Source organism: Schistocerca nitens, chromosome 10 (genome assembly GCF_023898315.1).
Source record: "Schistocerca nitens isolate TAMUIC-IGC-003100 chromosome 10, iqSchNite1.1, whole genome shotgun sequence".
NCBI classification, from domain to species: Eukaryota; Metazoa; Arthropoda; class Insecta; order Orthoptera; family Acrididae; genus Schistocerca; species Schistocerca nitens.
This window is the reverse complement of record NC_064623.1, coordinates 1,903,541-1,922,812: the sequence shown is the minus strand read 5'-3', so window position 1 is coordinate 1,922,812 and position 19,272 is coordinate 1,903,541. Positions and strand designations below refer to the sequence as shown.

The 19,272-nt window shown below is 41.8% G+C and overlaps 1 protein-coding gene across 3 annotated transcripts in view; it reads left to right on the top strand.

Annotated features, from left to right (window-relative positions):
* LOC126210239 (zinc finger CCCH domain-containing protein 14) overlaps window positions 1–19,272 on the top strand; it is a 238,337-nt gene that overhangs the window by 65,681 nt on the left and 153,384 nt on the right. For 2 of the 3 annotated variants that reach the window (XM_049939427.1, XM_049939426.1), the window contains one exon: window positions 1,438–1,602. The exons of the other annotated variant lie outside the window; for it this stretch is intronic. In XM_049939427.1, the coding sequence (XP_049795384.1) occupies window positions 1,438–1,602 (165 nt within the window). The remainder of the gene's footprint in view (window positions 1–1,437; window positions 1,603–19,272) is intronic. 3 annotated transcript variants of the gene reach the window in all.

Here is a 19,272-nt window from a genome sequence, read left to right as displayed (position 1 = left end):
TCACAGTTCGAGGGTACTGAATAGTAGGCCCTCATAACTTAATATTGTGTGATGACCGTGAAAAAAGTAAGAGAAGCCTGAAACCTAGCAAGATACGGAAGTTACGGATAGGCTACTGGGCTGTTTTGACAGCCTATTCCTAAAACTTCCATTAGGGAAATAAAGATAAAGGAAACATTCCAGTATGTGGGTATAACAATTTGTGGCAATTGACACATCAAATTAGTTGTGAGTATATATCAAACACATAGAAATGTGAGATATAAGAATGGAACACATTAAATAAATGACAACATGTCTTTTGTTGCCAATCTTACATGTCGCAGTGTTGTATGAAATATGTAGGGGCACGTGATGTCTACCCCGAGATACTACCGATTGAAATGTTTCTCCTTATTACTCGCCATTAATAAATATTGCAAATTCAAACAAAACTCAGCCTCAGTTTTGATGGGTGCTTATCTTTTACTTCAATTGTGAAAAATTAGTTACACCAATTGCATAGATGGGAGCAAACACTTCAGTATTATACTGTCTTTGGCAAAAATACTGTTACTTATCTTTTAAAATAAAATCACATCCAATAGCACACAGAATTTTTAACTTTTGAAAATTGGACACTTTTTCCATGGTGGTGGTCCATTTGATTACATCTGTCAAACAGTACAATACCAAAGTTCAAAACTGTATGTGAACCAGACGAGACTGACAGTAGTGAGACATATCGTCACAGCTGCAATGGCGTTTACATATTTTAAAGAACGACTGTATTGATTTTACTTTGCTATAAATTCACGTAACATTCATTTGATCGTAAACAGGTAATTTCGTAACAGTCGTCTCGCAACCGACTGTCAGTTTTTTTTTCTTACCTTAGTAACATTATAATATTTTATGGAATTTCCTCACTAATATAAATACATTTTTTTCTTCTTTGTCCTTACCTGCGATTACTGTTAAGTTTCACAATTTTTAAGACTACCCCTCGTTTTAACCATAGTTTTCATATAGCAAAAGCCATAACCGATTTTAGTTCTATAAATAAGCCAAACTTAGTGTAAAAGTTATGAATAAATTTTGCACAAAATTTGCTGAAAACTTTGTGAATTTATATGGTGCCAAACTTTAATTAATTTTTGTTCTTTCATGTTATACAAATATTGAAGTACCCCATACTTTCTAACTGACGTCATTAACTCGTGTGTATACAGAAAACAATTTCGAAGCGAGGCCAAACCTCTCAATACTGTCCAAATATATCCAATTAAATACACGTCAAAATGCCAAATTCACAAAAGACGAGGTTACGGAAGGAAAAAAAAAAAATCTCGTGTCCGGCAATACACAAATTGGACTATCGGACACTAGGCCCGTTTCCATCTGGAAGAGCCCGGCCCTGTGCCGCGCCTCACCCTCCTCTGCTCTCCCCTCCTACAGGTGGCGGCAAAAAGACCGGCGGTGGAGGGTCCGGGCAGCCGGCTGGCACGGCGGCTGCGCGAGTTGGCCGAGGGTCCCGGCGGCGGCAGTGCGAGGGTGGCCCACGTGCCTCCCAACAACATCCGGCAGGGTGGATCCGGCACCGGCACCGGCACCGGCCACGCGGTGAGTACCGACGGGGGAGGGGGAGGGGGAGGGCGGCGCCTCTCGACAGCAGCGACGTCTGCGCTGCGACGTCATCTGGCAGGTATACTGCCGACTAGTAGCTTCTCTGTCTGGCATCCCAAGTGAGCGATCTGACTGAGGCTTAACGTGCAGTTACCCGTAATTGAGGTAATCGGGCTACACGAGGCTCGGGCTGCACACGTCTGCTCCTGTGCCTGGTAGCTAATTTGTTGCAAATAATAACCCGTAGCTGTGATCCTGCAGTCAAATAGTTTATGCCTCGGCTAGAATGGTGAATTAACAAAATAAACAGAAATATAAAATAAGAAGCAAATGAATAATTAATGATAAGGGTACAATTCTGACGTCAGTAATTGATGTAGATGTCATCGGAGAACCCTGTCTAACGATATTCGAGAAAGTAAATCTGGGGTATATTGAAAGTGGTCTTATGGTAACCGATTATAATACAGACAAAAAATAACCTTATGAAATGCAGTAAAGTTGTGTCGAGACCATTACGAGAATGGTAGCAGAATTCCCGAAGTAGGCGTCAAAGACACCTGAAAACTGAGTCCATTTCGTGATCACAATCTAAGAAATATTTGCCTGCTCAAAGTAATTAAGAGTTCAGTATGACAAATTGCACACTAACGCCCAACAGATAAAGAATGGAAACTCGTACTCTGTCTGTCTCAATTCCTTAATGCAAAAGGAAAAGTTAAAAGTTCTGACTGGGGCACATGCAGACCTCACAATAGTTAAAATCCTATTGAAAGTTAAGGTATTTTAGCAGCTGTTCAGTGCCCAGAATTTATCACTCCCACAATGAAATACAGTGGAACCTCGCATAATGAGCACGTCGCATTATGTGCAATCGGTATAATGAATGAAACAAATTTTTAAAAAATGGCTTGCTTGACGAGTGATGTTTCGCATAACGAGTGATGACAATTTACTGTGAATTCACCAATGGTTCACGCACGGTGGGGGAAATGTTCTACAATATGAACACCTTTCATTGTCGGCAGCAGTATATGAACAATGTCTTTACTATGTACTGCAGTCTGGGCTAAGTGCTCTTTCTGCTACAATCACATTTTTGTAAACTTGTGTACACACTATATATATATATACAAAGATGATGTGACTACCAAATGAAAGTGCTGGCAGGTCGACCTGCCAGCACTTTCATTCGGTAAGTCACATCATCTTTGTTTTTACATATATTTTTCCTACGTGGAATGTTGTAGAAATGACCCCAAAGATAAAGCTACAAGAATACAACCATAAAAGGAACAAAATGACTTTAGAAATGAAGCGTATAATCATTGAACGTGGCACGAGTGTTGCTAATTTAGCACGCACATGCAATTGGTGTATATAAACTATTTGCACTATCCTCAAGAACAGGGACAAGATTATGGAAATAGATACTTCAAAGGGAGAGACAAGAGTATCTAAACAAAGCTTTCGTATTATGGCATGTTAAAAGTTTGCTCCTTACACAGATAAACGAAAAGCGTTTGCAAGGCAACACTATTAACGAGAACTCATCTGTGAGAAGGCAGGAATGATTTTTGTCAACCTACTTAAGGGACAGGAGGATCAGCAGCAGCTGAAGAAGTGTTTAAGGGAAGCCACAGGTGGTTCGAGAAGCTTAAGAGAACAACAGGCATCCACAACGTTGTGAGGCATGGTGAAGCAGCCAGCTCCAACATGAAGGCTGCAGAGAGCTTTATCAGCAACTTACAGATGCTTGTAGACTCTGAGGGTTGTGTGCCACAAAGGGGTTTTTAATTGTGATGAGATGGATCTATTCTGGAGAAAGGTGCCGAGACGTACCTTTATAACGGCAGAGAAGGCATTTCCTGGTCACAAGCTAATGAAAGACCGTCACACTGATGTTCTGTGCCAATGCAACTAGTGATTTGAAAATTAAAACTGCTGCTTGTTTGCCATTCAGAAACTCTATTAGCCTTCAAGAAGTGTAAGTCCAGAAGAGCAGGCTAAATGTGATGTGGAGGTCCAACAACAAGGTTTGAGTGAAGTGTGATCTTTTTTTTTTGTGATTGGATCAGTGAAGTGTGTGGTCCTTTGATGAAAAAATATTTGCTTGAGAGGAATCTGCCATTCCATGTCTTGATTGTTATGGACAACGTTCTTGCCCATTCTTCAGGCCTACAAGACCAATTTCAGTTCATCAGGATCCAGTTTCTGCCTTCCAACACCACTCCTTTACTCCAACCTGTGACCAGCAGATTATTTCTAACTTTAAGAAGCTCTTCACTGAAGCACTTATTGAGCATTGCTCTGTGTTGATTGAATCTACCACTCTCTCTGTGAGTTTTGCAAATATCACTTCAACATCATTGCCTGTGTCAAGATGATTCGAAAGACATGGGAAGGGGTTACGAAGAAAATTCTCAGTTCTTCTCGGGAGAAGCTTTGGCCAGAGTGCGTTGTCAGATGTGACTCTAAGGCATTTGAGCCAGTACCAGCGGAGCCTGTAGTTAACGAGATTGTGTCTGTGGCCGAGAGCATGGGACTAGATAACAATGATATCCGTGAGCTCATAGTAGATCACAGCCGAGAAAGGAGTTCGGAGGAGGAGACTGAGGCAGTAACAGCAAAGCAGCAATCGTCTGGTGCAATAAGAGAAATGCTGAAAGCATAGGAATCGGTTGCATCGAACATTGAAAATCATCACACCAATAAAGCAGTGGCTGTGCGCGCTACAAATTTATTTGACAACAGTGCTGTGTCGCATTTTCGCCGAGTGTTGAAGTGTCAGCAGAAACAAATGACTATAGACAGCTTCCTAGTAAAAAAGGATTAGTTGTGTATTGTGAACAATAAAGTACATAATATATCTAAAAACAAAGATGATGTGACTTACCGAACGAAAGTGCTGGCAGGTCGATAGAAACACAAACATACACACGAAATTCAAGCTTTCGCAACAAACTGTTGCCTCATCATCCCTCTTTCCTGATGAGGCAACAGTTTGTTGCGAAAGCTTGAATTTCGTGTGTATGTTTGTGTTTGTTTATGTCTATAAAATGTGCAATGATCGGGAAATACCTATTTTTACCACTTACAGAGCATCTGTATAGGGATACATTTTGGTCAGCTTGATCTATGCCTCCCATATGAGTACTGTAGGCGTGTAATAAGTTAGGCTAAGGCACGCTAATCCTTTTCTTTTGTTCTATGGAAAATCTTGCTACAGAGCGTAGTGGTTGCACTCTGTCAAAGTTGGTGGCTACAGTAACAACATTGTTGTCATTCCAACGTACAATGGAAATCCCAAGTGCTGAGACAGAACAAACTTCATATGATCCTCTATTTTCTTTTATCATTTTATCTACAGATGATAGAGTATAATTCTTAGCTCTGTTTCCTCTTATTGTTCCTGTTGCTTCCACACCCCTCTCTTTTAGGTCATGTAGTAGTTCAACACTGGTAAAGAGGTTATCAAACTATATTCGGTATGGAACATGTGGAAGTAACTGGTCAACATAAGTCATTACCACACCGTACCCCATAACTTTCGTTTCATAATCCTTACTATATGTGCCAGCATTAAGTATTTCCTCATTTTTTGATTGTAACATGTCCAAAAGTACCATCAGTGTACATCTTTTTCTGTGAATACAAAATGACAACATATTACCCTGATTTCCTTCTGGAAGGACGGTTGAAAACATTATTGAATTACAACTGACGAAAACTTTCAATAGCAACATGAATCTGTAAATAATATAGGTTAACTCTTGAAGATATTATATGACAAGTTTCAGAATTATTGATGCAATATGAAAGAAAATATACATACACATCGATGACAAGGTCAGTCAGTTAGTCCATGGTAAAATAGGCCCTATTTTCAAGACACAGTTTCTCACTCACTATGAACGACAGCGTCAAACTGACTGTCGCAGCGCGCAACTGACTGGGTTAATATAGGAGAAAACAAAACCAATTGCTGCATGTGGGATGAGATAACAGCAAAAAGGCGGTCCATAGAGGTGGCTTCTTGTCTGTGGGATTTTTTGAAAAATCATGCACAAGGAAAACCAATAATCTTGTTTTCTGATACATGTTGGGGCCAGAACAGGAATACCAACATGAGCACTATGTGTTTGCATGCAGTGAATACACTGGACATTCCAACTATCAAACAATGCTTTTTTGAGCCTGGACATTCACAAACGGAAGTAGACTCAGTGCATGTGAGTATCGAAAGAAAAAGTAAACATGTGGATGTTTTTGATGCCATTGGCTGGTATACAACTGCAAGAATGAACTCCAACAAATACAAAGTGACAGAAATGGATAACACTCAAATTTTAGATTTCATCCAGCTTCAGAAGAAAATAATTCGAAGTAGAAAAACTGCTGAGAATGGAGAATCTGTGATTTGCCATAAGTTTGTTTGGATACAATATATGAAAGATCAGCCTGACATGATGTTTCTCAAGTATTCCTACGATGATCGTGACTTTCAAGTTTTGCTCACCAAGAAAAGACCTGGCCTACAAAATTCTTCGAATTCAGGACCTAAAGACAATACTCTGTGCCCAGCGTATGACAGTCCTCTCTGCATAAGTAAAGAAAAAATATCTTGTAGATTTATGTAGTAAGGGTATTATAGCTTCTAGGTATCTCACATTATATCAAGGACTCAATACTGCCAATGATTTAGAAAATGAGGAAAACGTGGGAGAGTCACAGGAATAGACTTTATGTTTATTTTCTGTTTTTTGTCTCCTGTATTACTGTTGCTAGTTCATCACCTTAGCTGTTTCATGTAAACCACTAATTTGGCTTGTTTAAATATGAGTTGTATCATTTTTGAAACAGAAATCCAAAAATAGAAAAGCAGGTGTGAGGGAGCATTGTGTTTCGTTAAAATAATTTTTCCTGTGTTTGTTATATGAAGATTAAAACACAAGAATATTATTTCTGTTACTATAAATTATTTATTGTAAGTTCAATATTACTGTAGACAAATAATGCAAAGTGAAAATAATAATGGCTTTTATGTATTCTCCATCATAGACTGATGATAAACTTCCTGAGAAACAGTTATCTTGCTTATAGTACTCATTGAATAGCACTGACACACATTCCCATATCTTGTTCCGTGTAATCTGTATTTATAAAGACATTATTAACACAACTGGAGTAGCCTTTAATATGATAACATTGCTTAAAGCTGCATATTAGTTGTTTGACATTCATATGTTATACAGCAGCAGCCATTAAGTTAAGAATTGGACAAACATAACTACTTGCATAATTTCATAAAATATTTCAGTAGTGTCCACCGAGTGACTAGAATATGTAACATCTAAAAGAAAACCACAGTCAATGAAGTATATTTTTTATTTGCAATAGAAAGGTTTCTGAAAAACTATTAGAAAGTACTCAGTTTTTTGGACGAAACCTTTAAATCGAATTATCTCAAAACACTGTTTTTTGGAGTTACATTTCTTTGATCCTAAATGGGCAAACTGTACATCATGGGAGAAGCAATCTGAGTGGTGGGGTTGAGTAGGAGACTGTCGTGGGGAGGGGGACAGTAAAATGCTTGTGGGAGCATGCAGGGACGAGGTGAGAAAGAGGGTAGGCAGCTATGAGCAGTGAGGTGGTTAGACATAGGGTGGAGGGAGGTGGGAAGGGAGTGAGAAAGAGGAGAAGTTAAAAAGACTGTGGGAGCATTGGTGGAATAGGAGGCTGTATAGTGCTGGATTGGGAAAAGGAAATGGGGTAGGTTAGTGAAAGACAGTGACTAATGAAGGCTGAGGCCAGGGGGTTTTGGGGAATGTAGGGTGTATTGCAGGGAGAGCAATTTAGAAAAACTGATGTTGGTGGCAAGATTCAGATGGTGCAGGCTGTGAATGGTCATTGAAGTAAAGAGTGTTGCGGTAGGCAGCAAACTCAGTAACTGGGTGATCAAACTGTTTCTCGGCTACAGCTTGTCCGTGGCCATTCGTGTGGACAAACACCTTGACAGTTGTCGTGCCTATGTAGAATGTAGCACAGTGGTTGCAGATCACATGACTGCTTTCACAGGTAGCCCTGCCTTTGATGGGATAGATGATGCTTGTGACTGAACTGGAGTAGGTGATGATAGAGGATGTGTGAGACAGGATTTGCATCTAGGTTTATTACAGGGATTGAGCCATGAATCCAGGGGTTGGGTGTAGGGGTGGAGTACAGATGAATGAGGATATTTTGTAGGTTCAGTAGATGATTATTTCCACTTTGGGAGGGGGCAGAAGGATGGTGGGTCGGACATTCCTCATTTTAGGGAACTACAATAGGTAGTCCAAACCCTGGTGGAGAATGTGATTCAGTTGTTCCATTATTGGGTGATACAGAGTCATGAGGAGAATGTGTCTTTGCGGCCAGATTGTGGGGCTTCCGTATGTCATAGGTGACTGGAAAGATAAGGCAAGGGAGATCTGTTTCTGTACAAGATTGGTGGTGTAATTTTGGTCTGTGAAGATCTCAATATGACTCTAAGCATATTTCGAGAGGGCCTGTTTGTCACTATAGGTGTGACAGCCACAGGTGGCTAGGCTGTGTGGAAGATACTTCTTGTGTGGAATGGGTAGCACTGTTGAAGTGGAGGTATTGCTGGTGGTTGGTAAGTTTGGTATCTTTGAGATAGAGGTCAACATCGAGGGAAAGGCCTTTTGGATCGAGGAGAACCAGATGAACCGAATGAAGGAGAAGGTGTTGAGGTTAAAGAGGAATGTGGATAGGGTGTCCTGGTTTCCTCACCCTCTATCCAGACCACGAAGATGTCATCAGCGACTCTAAACTGAGAGTTTGTTCATAGGTGATGCCTTCAGAGGTGAAGTAATTGTGGGTGAGGATGTAGTTGGCGACTGTGACCAGGAAGGAGGTGGTAGGTTTGGAATCCATTGGGTGTTGTGGAAGGTAGTGTTCGATAGTAGCAAGACCACGAGCATTTGGGGGTGTTGGTGTAAGGGGTGGTGACATAAATAGTGACGAGCAGGGCATTGTGTAGTAAAGCAACATGAACTGTGGATGGTCAGTGGAGGAAACAATTGATGTCTTTTATATAGGTGCATAGGTTGTGGGTAATAGACTAAAGGTGTTGGTCTACTAGAGCATTGATTCTTTCAGTGGGGCATAGTAACTGTCTGCTATAGGGTGTCCTGGGTGGTTGGATTTATGGACTTCAGGAATCATGTAGAAGGTAGGAGTGCAGGGAATAGTAGTGTGGAGGGAGGGGGAGAGAGGGGGGGGGGGGCAGAGAGAGAGAGTGACAGAGACAGAGAGAGAGAGGAGGGGGGACTCCGTGGAGAGATTCTGGAATGGGGTCACTGTGGTGGGGCTTGTAGGTGGATGGATCTGACTGCTGGTGGAGTCAAAGGTAATTATTACAGTTCAAAACCACAGTGGTGTAGCCTTTGTCAGCAGGTGGGATTATAAGTTCAGTATGCTTATTTAGGTGGTAGACTGCAGTTTTTTCTCCAGATGAAAGGTTAGCTACCATGTTGAGGGATTTGGTGATGATGGTGAGACAAGGTACAAGACTAAGAAACTGTGGAAAGTTAACTGGGAGTGATGTGGGAGCAGTGTGGTGGATCACAGTTGGATGGAGGAGTGAACTGGGTCAGGTAGGGCTCAATATTGGCTTTATGTTGATTTGATTTGATTTTAGCAGAGAAGCTAAAACAGCTTTGGTCTAACCCGCCACTGCCCGCACCGAAACAGAGTTTATTGAGCGGTATCGCTCCCTGTATATCTAGTAAAGCCAACCAATGCTCTAAAATAGTGCAAGGAGTCTCTCTACCAGTTATTCTTAAAAAATGCTTTCTTCAAGTCTAGTTGTCCTGAAAATTCTGTGTCACTTGCTCTCCAGTGCCATGCATTCGAAGGTTAGGTGTGATGCAGTTTCTTCACTCTCATCACAGATCCTACATTTGGGGTCTTCTTCCGTTATACCCATTGTATGTAGGTGTTTTCTTGAAATTCCCATGGGTAGTCATCAGTCCAACCACGAATTTAATCTCTTTCCTGTTCAAGCCCAGGGTTGCAGAGCTTCTTTTAAAACATGGCTTTGGCATCATTAGCTTACCATTTTTTTGTTTATAGACTTTGGTCCAGTATTCTATGTGCTGTCTTATGAGCCAGTTCCGTAGTTCTAGTTTGATCATAGCCGTGGTGATTGTCAGGACAGGGTCTGGTCCAGTGAATGGAGTCTTTGCCCCCATCCTAGCCAATCTGTCAGCTTGTTAACTGCTACCAATCCCTGAGTGGCCAGGGACCCACACTAGGTTTACCCTATTTCTTCCCCCTAGCTCCACCAGAACCCTGTGACATTCTGCAACAATCTTAAATCCATCTTGCAGGAGCTGCCAATGATTTCAGGACTGTCTGAATAGATATAGATGCTACAGTCCTTGTAGCACCTATGCATATTCTCCTTCACACGTCCTGATTGCAGTGATTTTGGCTTGGAATACTGAGGCCAGTTTTCCTAGAGAGATGATGCCTCCGCCCCACCCACCCACCCACCCACCGTCTTGGCTGGACCCCGTATGCCCTGGCCCCAGTGCCATGGTCTGATTTCGACCCATCAGTGAACCAGACAATGTGTCCCGTATGATGTCGAACTGTTTTTTCCCACTGCTCCCTGCTTCCAGTTATTATATTGTAAGGCTTGTTAAAGCAGTTGGGAGTTATTATATTGTCGTCCGGCATTTTCCCAACCATTCTTATATTTACCCCACTCACTATTTTAGTGTGGATATCCCAATGAGATACAGTTTTTACCACTTTTGAGTCTGTATGTACCAGCTGCTGCCTTAATCTTACCCAAAGGTGTAGTGGAGGCATGTCCAGCATGGTTTCCATCCCAGTGGTTGTCGTGTTGCTAATTCCGCCTTTTATGGCAAAGCAGGCCAGTCTCTGCAGCTTAACAAGCCCCTTAGCTGCAACCTGCTCTTCTACCTTCTTCCACTACACTATGTCCCCGTATGCGATCCTAGGTTGAACCACTGTGGTGTACATCCAGCGCATACCTCTGGGGCTTAGGCCCCAGATTTTGCCACAAGCTCTTCTGGTACTCACTAGAGTACCTTTCGCCTTGGAGCAGATGCTCTTAATGCGAGGGGTCCGTGTTAGTTTCACATCTAAGGTTACCCCGAGATATTTCACTGTCCCCTTCACAGGTAGAGTTTCATCGAAGAGCTTTAGATTCCAACTTGAGTGTCGGATATGCTTCTTCGTGAATTGTACCCAAATCGTCTTCTTAGGATTAATCCTTAGATCCTGTATCCTGCACCAATCTTGCACAATGTCCAGTGCACCTTGTGCCATATTCCTGACTGTGTCAGTAAATTTGCCACGTATTACTATGATGTCGTCTGCGTATCCTTAGCAAAAGCATTGTCTGGAATTTATTTCCTCAATGAGTTCGTTCACCACTAGATTCCACAATAAAGGGGACAAAACTCCTCCTTGTGAGAAACTTCTAGTCGTGTTAATTACCATCTTTAGTTCATCATGGTGGCCTCTACCTTCCTCCCACTAAGCATGGCCCTACATATAATGGTCCCTAGGCCATGCACCTCTGCTGCCCTAACCGTGGAATCGAAGGTTGTGTAAAACCCCCTCAATGTCCAGGAAGATGCAGAGCGCTATTTCCTGAAAGTGAAGTGCTTTCTCTACCTTCCCAACAAGTTGGTGGAGAGCTGTTTCACATGATTTACCTGGTTGAGACGCATATTGGTTTGAATATAGAGAAGCCCTAGTTATCCTCCTCTCCCCAAAATGTACATTAACCAGTTTTTCCAATGTTTCAAGAATGGAGGAGGACAGACTGACTGGCCTCATAGCCTCGGCCTCGGTACGATCAATTCTTCCTCGCTTTGGAATAAAGACAACATTCACTGCCCTCCAGGCATTGGGAATTATTCACGATGCTAGGCTAACGCTGAGTAACCTGCGTAGGGCTCCTACAAAATTCTCTCCTGCTAGTTGCAGGAGAGCTGCAAAGATTCCATCTGGGCCAGGTGACTTGAACGGTCGGTATGTTCCCACCGCCCATTTGATTTTACTGAAGTCAGCACACTCCTTGACCAATTCCCAGTCCTCTCTTTGAATGCCTGAGAACCATTGTCTCTCAGGGATTGCATTCTGATCTACGTTATCTGTCAGAGCATATTGAGGGAAGTGAATTTTGAGGAGCAATTCCAGCATCTTTGTATATTCTCCATCCTGCTTCCTCAATGTACCTCCTGGATTAGTTAGTAATCTAGTGAGGATTTTGTGAAGTCTGTCTTGAGCAGCCGTGCCATCCAGTTCCTCAAAGAATGCCTTCCAGGATGCCTCCTTTGCTTGTCTAGTTGCAAAGTTTTATTTGCCAGGGGCCTCACGATATTTTGCCCATTGTTCTTTACAGCTCGCAAGGTTAAACTGTCTTCGTACTTGTGGTCTTTGCATTTCCAAGTTGTTGTTCCACAAAAGCAACTCCTATTTGTGCATTTCTGGTGATTGAGATAGTGTCCTGGTATGAGGTCACTATGGCAGAGGTTACAGCCTCTGCTACTTCCTCAAACTCTACTGGATTCCTTATCAAGGTTTTAATTTCTGATAAGCTTAAGTCAAGGGCCCTCCTATATATCTCCCAGTTTGTTTTCCTGGGATTCCTATAGGCAGTGGTCTGTCTGATTCCCATTTCAATCTTTAATTTAATATAAATGTGGTCTGTTAAGGATGGCTTTAACGCCACATGCCATTGTTTGACGTAGCTGCCCATCATCGTGGAACCAAAGATTATGTCAATTACTTCTCTTCTGCTGTTTCTGAATGTAGGTTCGTCACCCCTATTCAGGACCTCCAAGTTGTTAGACGAGAGAAATTCAAGCAGGTACCTCTACTGTTGCTGTCCTTGCAGCCCCACACTAGGTTGTGGGCATTGGCATCACATACAACACCTTGCCGATGGCAAGCTTCTGTCAGTCTCCTCACCTCCGAAGGAGGGGGAGAGCTGTTTTCGTGAGGAAGGTATGTTGAGGCCAATGCAATTTCCCTCATCATACCTTCCTCATGTTGCTGCATCGTGGAACAGAAATCCATCATTGGCATGAAAGAAATTCCATTTCTCACATAAATGAATGTTGTAGAGTTTCTTAGATTTCTAGCATAAATCAGCTTGCCTCCAGCACCTCAAGTCTCCAACTTGCTGCCATCATTGCTTTCGAGGTCTTCGATTACCCTGACGGCGACCTGCAAGAACCCTAAAAACAATTTCAGGTCTTGCTCTCGCCTCGCCTGCAGGGACTTGTCTCCGACCTCCGCCACCAGGTTTCGTCCTTCCATTACAGCCTTCTGATTGATTTCTCTCCAATCCTCTGTCGAGACTTTTGGGTTCTAGACCCATATATTCTCGGACAGAGTCTTTGTAGAGACATCCTTAAGGATCTTTGGTACCCACATTGGTACCTTTGTAATCTTAAGAAGCTCAGCTGCTGTCTTGACCAGCAGCTTTGCATCCTCCCACAGGGATATCGTGGGCACCGTGTCCTCGAACTATTCCACCGTATGCACCCCCTCACAGACAAAAATGAGGGCATTGCGATCTAGATAGACCCATGTGCCATGCTTCGCGATGGTGGTGTCCCCCAGAGAGGTAGGTTTGTTCTGATTGGTAGTTGGTGCCAAAAAAGTGTTTCTACTGTAGGGAGCGGGAAAGGAGGAGAAGGTCTTTAACGGGTCCAACATAACTGAATTTGGGTTTGGGGCAAAAAGAAGCCCTTTGAAAAGGACTGATACTTCTGTGGGACTAGGCTTTTGGAGAAAAGGTTAATGACTGTGTTTCAGACCTGTCTAGGTTATAGATTCTGTATGGTAGTCCGAGGGCATTTTTGAGGGTGTGGTAAAAGTAGTAGCCATAGTGGTAACACCTGTTTGCGTCGGATTACCGAAGTTAAGCACTCTTGGGCTGGGCTAGCACTTGGATGGGTGATTATTCAGTCTGCCTAGCGCTGTTGGCAAGCGGGGCGCACTCAGCCCTTGTGAGGCAAACTGAGGAGCTACTTGGTTGAGAAGTAGCAGCTCTGGCCTCTTAGCAACAGATAATCGTGAGTTAATAACGAGCATCAAAACCGATTCAGGGATTAGTGAACACAGTGTTGTCGTAGAGAGATTAAATATTGTAATCCCCAAATCCTCAAAAAATAAGCAAAAAATGTACTATTCAAAAAAAACAGGTAAAAATTCACTTGACGCCTTCCTGAGAGACAATCTCCACTCATTCCAAATTAATAATACAAGTGTAGACCAGATGTGGCTTAAATTCAGAGAAATAGTATCGGCAGCAGTTGAGAGTTTTTTACCAAATAAATTAACAAACGACGGAGCTGATCCTGTTTGGTACACAGAATGGGTTAGAACACCGTTGCAGAAACAACGAAACAAACATGCCAAATTTAAACAGGCGCAAAATCCCCAAGATTGGCAGTTTTTTACAGAAGCTCGAAATTTAACAAAGACTTCAATGCGAGATGCTTATAACAGTTTCCGCAACGAAACTTTGTCTCAAAACCTGGCAGAAAATCCAGAGAGACTGGTCGTATGTGAAGTATGTTAATGGCAAGAAACAATCAATGCCTTCTCTGCGCAACAGCAATGGAGATACTATCGAAGACAGTGCTGCCAGAGCAGAGTTACTAAACACAGCCTTCCGAAATGCCTTCTCAGAAAAAGACGAAGTAAATATTGCAGAATTCGAATCGAGAAATGCTGCCAACGTCAGTAACGTAGAAGTAAATACCCTCCGAGTAGTGAAGCTACTTAAATCACTTAATAAAAGCAAGTCTTCTGGTCCAGACTTTGTAGTGTTACCTTTTATTTTATCTCCTCCTCATTAGCTATTGAGACAACATCGCTTTGTTATGTAATTTTAATTTTCACCAAAAGCACATTCAACACATCACGGAAAAATACACGTCTTTCGTATCAAGACAAGAGGGAGAGATCTTCATTAGTTCTTAAAAAACAAAAAACTACGCAAAAGTAAAAAAAAAAAAGAACAAAATTATTTATAAAATCGGTCGCTGGCGCAGCGCTCTTCTGCGTGCGCGATCGTAAATTATAACTTTGCGGAAGTCAAAGTACCATTACAATGCCTCCTCTACTGACACGCTCCGCAAGCGAGCGTGGCAGTATAGAAAATTTACATATATACATACATATATGAGAAAATAAGAAATTTACATATTACAAAAAATATTTCTGAGCACAATGCTCTTTGCATATCAGTCTTTGTATGCAGTCTTCTTGGTGTGTATCTTCGTTAGGAGTCGTAACATTAATGTCTTTGAATTGCAGCGTATTATCGTTGCGTAGCACAGCGTTTGAATTCAGTTCACATGATTCGTGTTTACAATGGAATTAATTCGAACCATAAATGTTTCTATTATATTACTCCAATGTCTTTAAACGTAGTATCGGATTCTGAGTGTGTGTGTACTGCCTGGATCTCTTGCGTGTGACTTGAAGAAAATCCAAAGTTTGTTCAATGTGTCAACACGAAATTGTGATCTCCAGCAGTCGAATTTCGGTGGTGTCTACCGGGGTATAAATGGTCAATGAGGGCACAGGAAACACCTCACTGCCTACGACAGATGATGAGCTTGTCTTTTACACCAACCTGAAGACCTGCCAGCTTCCACAACACCATACACTTCAAAGCATATTGACACTACGTAAATATTTCTTGACCAGTGTTCCATCACGTTGGTTTCTTGTTTGCATTTTGAGTTCCATTTATATGAATCATGTGCTACATGCACAAGTCCTTTGCAGCTCATTAACATCTCCTTAAAATACATTTCTTGAAATAGTAAGTACATAAATATACAAATATTTACAATTAATCATTACATGAGATACATTGTTGTCATATAGTACATATACAGAATTAAATGAAAAATATAGTCAATTTTTTTACGTTACATTCAATATCATTTTGCTGACATGTGAATTACATAACATTCAGATTGAAATATACATTTTATTTGTTAGCTCATTCTTTTTCCTTTCGTTACACGTGCAACATTTGAAGATAATTGTGGCAACTCGCTAGAATATTCAACTTAAAATTCATCTTGCCTCCTGGAATAAAATTTACATATATTTCAAGCTTCAAGACAGCCCTCTGTAGGAGGATAGGTTCATGGGATGGTTGCTGACTACTTCATAAATACTAGTAAAGTCATCTCCTACAGTGGACTACACAAAATAAAATACATGTTAACTTAATATAATGTAAAAGTTCCTATACCTAATACCGTTTCTAAGTGTGGTGTCCCCACTATTGCTGTTTCTAAGAGTGGTACCCCTCTATTACCGTTTCTAAGAGCGGTGCCCCCCTAAATATCTTAGGATCCTACAAGTATGTACATCAGTGTGGTAAGTGTGTGTGTGTGTGTATATATATATATATAGAGTTCAAGTCAATCATGTTCCTATAAAGTTTGTGTAGTTCATCTCCTTCCTTTCATGAGTATCAAGCAATATAAATAAATGTTTTACTTAATAAATAAATAAATCTTCTTAGATAATTGCTGCTGCGTTCCATGCTGTATATCCATTCTGTATTTACCTTGTGGTACCTGTAAAATTCTATTCATAAATAAATATTTGTGTATGTCTCTCCATACTGTCAGATAATCACGAATTATATAATGTCCAATATTTCATCAACATGTATAAATTTTTCTAAGGGAAGGATGAAAGTATGAGCCGCAACAGAGGACTGACGTTTTGTTTTCTCCTTATTCTCCTTTCTATTTAATGGTGCATTAGTTCAGTTCAGTAGACGAGCTTTAATTATGTCATTAGATGACTGCTAAATATGTTCTCTTAAATAATTCTTCCAATCTGATGTGTCAAGCCTACATAACTCCAAAAATTTCATTACAAGTTCCCATTAGATTAGTGTTAAAGTGTTATAGATTTAAATCTTCTGGTATACTTCCAACAGTGGCTGCTGTAAATAATTCTTTCCACATAAATCTATACTTTCACCTTTAGTTATAAGAATATATAAGACATCACACAAGTTATTATCTCAGGCATACCAATCTTTCAATAAATAATATTCTTTCCACTACTTTCATTCTGTATTCCATGAGTACATGTGATATAGCGTTTCTCCCCTCTCAACATATTCTCAATTACTCATAACATTCTCACCTATCCATTATTCATTCTTCACAAAATAACATATACTTATTCCTCAGCATTATATATATATATATATATATATATATATATATATATATATATATATATATATATATATATATATATATATATAAAAAGAAAGATGATGAGACTTACCAAACAAAAGCGCTGGCAGGTCGATAGACACACAAACAAACACAAATATACACACAAAATTCAAGCTTTCGCAACAAACTGTTGCCTCATCAGGAAAGAGGGAAGGAGAGGGAAAGACGAAAGGATGTGGGTTTTAAGGGAGAGGGTAAGGAGTCATTCCAATCCCGGGAGCGGAAAGACTTACCTTAGGGGGAAAAAAGGACAGGTATACACTCGCGCACACACACACATATCCATCCACACATACAGACACAAGCAGATGTCTGCTTGTGTCTGTATGTGTGGATGGATATGTGTGTGTGTGCGAGTGTATACTTGTCCTTTTTTCCCCCTAAGGTAAGTCTTTCCGCTCCCGGGACTGGAATGACTCCTTACCCTCTCCCTTAAAACCCACATCCTTTCGTCTTTCCCTCTCCTTCCCTCTTTCCTGATGAGGCAACAGTTTGTTGCGAAAGCTTGAATTTTGTGTGTATATTTGTGTTTGTTTGTGTGTCTATCGACCTGCCAGCGCTTTTGTTTGGTAAGTCTCATCATCTTTCTTTTTAGATATATTTTTTCCACGTGGAAAGTTTCCCTCTGTTATATTCATATCATTAATTTGAACCCAACAATGACGTTTGTTATTGTCACTGTTACATTTCGAAGTCTTTTCTGTCGTCTTATTTCTTCCTTCTGTTTTTGCCAGTAGTTTCCCTTTGTATTCACCTTGTGCTTTTTACCGTAATCCACTATACAATTTTATCCCGCCGATATATACTCAACAATACGTAATAATACGTAACCCACTTCCAAACCATAACCAAAAAAATTTTTTCTTCCGCTACTGCTATAAAATCCACCGTTTCTAGTTCACAAACAGTTCCTTTCAGCTATTAAACAACCTTTTCGGCTAGTTTTAATAACTTTTGCTTTATTTCGATTTCCGTTTTTTCACATGTCTGCTTGTGTCTGTATGTGTGGATGGATATGTGTGTGTGTGCGAGTGTATACCTGTCCTTTTTTCCCCCTAAGGTAAGTCTTTCCGCTCCCGGGATTGGAATGACTCCTTACCCTCTCCCTTAAAACCCACATCCTTTCGTCTTTCCCTCTCCTTCCCTCTTTCCTGATGAGGCAACAGTTTGTTGCGAAAGCTTGAATTTTGTGTGTATATTTGTGTTTGTTTGTGTGTCTATCGACCTGCCAGCGCTTTTGTTTGGTAAGTCTCATCATCTTTCTTTTTAGATATATTTTTTCCACGTGGAATGTTTCCCTCTGTTATATATATATATATATATATATATATATATATATATATATATATGAAATGGAAAAAAGAACATATTGACACCGGTGTGTCAGACCCACCATACTTGCTCCGGACACAGCGAGAGGGCTGTACAAGCAATGATCACACGCACGGCACAGCGGACACACCAGGAACCGCGGTGTTGGCCGTCGAATGGCGCTAGCTGCGCAGCATTTGTGCACCGCCGCCGTCAGTGTCAGCCAGTTTGCCGTGGCATACGGAGCTCCATCGCAGTCTTTAACACTGGTAGCATGCCGCGACAGCGTGGACGTGAACCGTATGTGCAGTTGACGGACTTTGAGCGAGGGCGTATAGTGGGCATGCGGGAGGCCGGGTGGACGTACCGCCGAATTGCTCAACACGTGGGACGTGAGGTCTCCACAGTACATCGATGTTGTCGCCAGTGGTCGGCGGAAGGTGCACGTGCCCGTCGACCTGGGACCGGACCGCAGCGACGCACGGATGCACGCCAAGACCGTAGGATCCTACGCAGTGCCGTAGGGGACCGCACCGCCACTTCCCAGCAAATTAGGGACACTGTTGCTCCTGGGGTATCGGCGAGGACCATTCGCAACCGTCTCCATGAAGCTGGGCTACGGTCCCGCACACCGTTAGGCCGTCTTCCGCTCACGCCCCAACATCGTGCAGCCCGCCTCCAGTGGTGTCGCGACAGGCGTGAATGGAGGGACGAATGGAGACGTGTCGTCTTCAGCGATGAGAGTCGCTTCTGCCTTGGTGCCAATGATGGTCGTATGCGTGTTTGGCGCCGTGCAGGTGAGCGCCACAATCAGGACTGCATACGACCGAGGCACACAGGGCCAACACCCGGCATCATGGTGTGGGGAGCGATCTCCTACACTGGCCGTACACCACTGGTGATCGTCAAGGGGACACTGAATAGTGCACGGTACATCCAAACCGTCATCGAACCCATCGTTCTACCATTCCTAGACCGGCATGGGAACTTGCTGTTCCAACAGGACAATGCA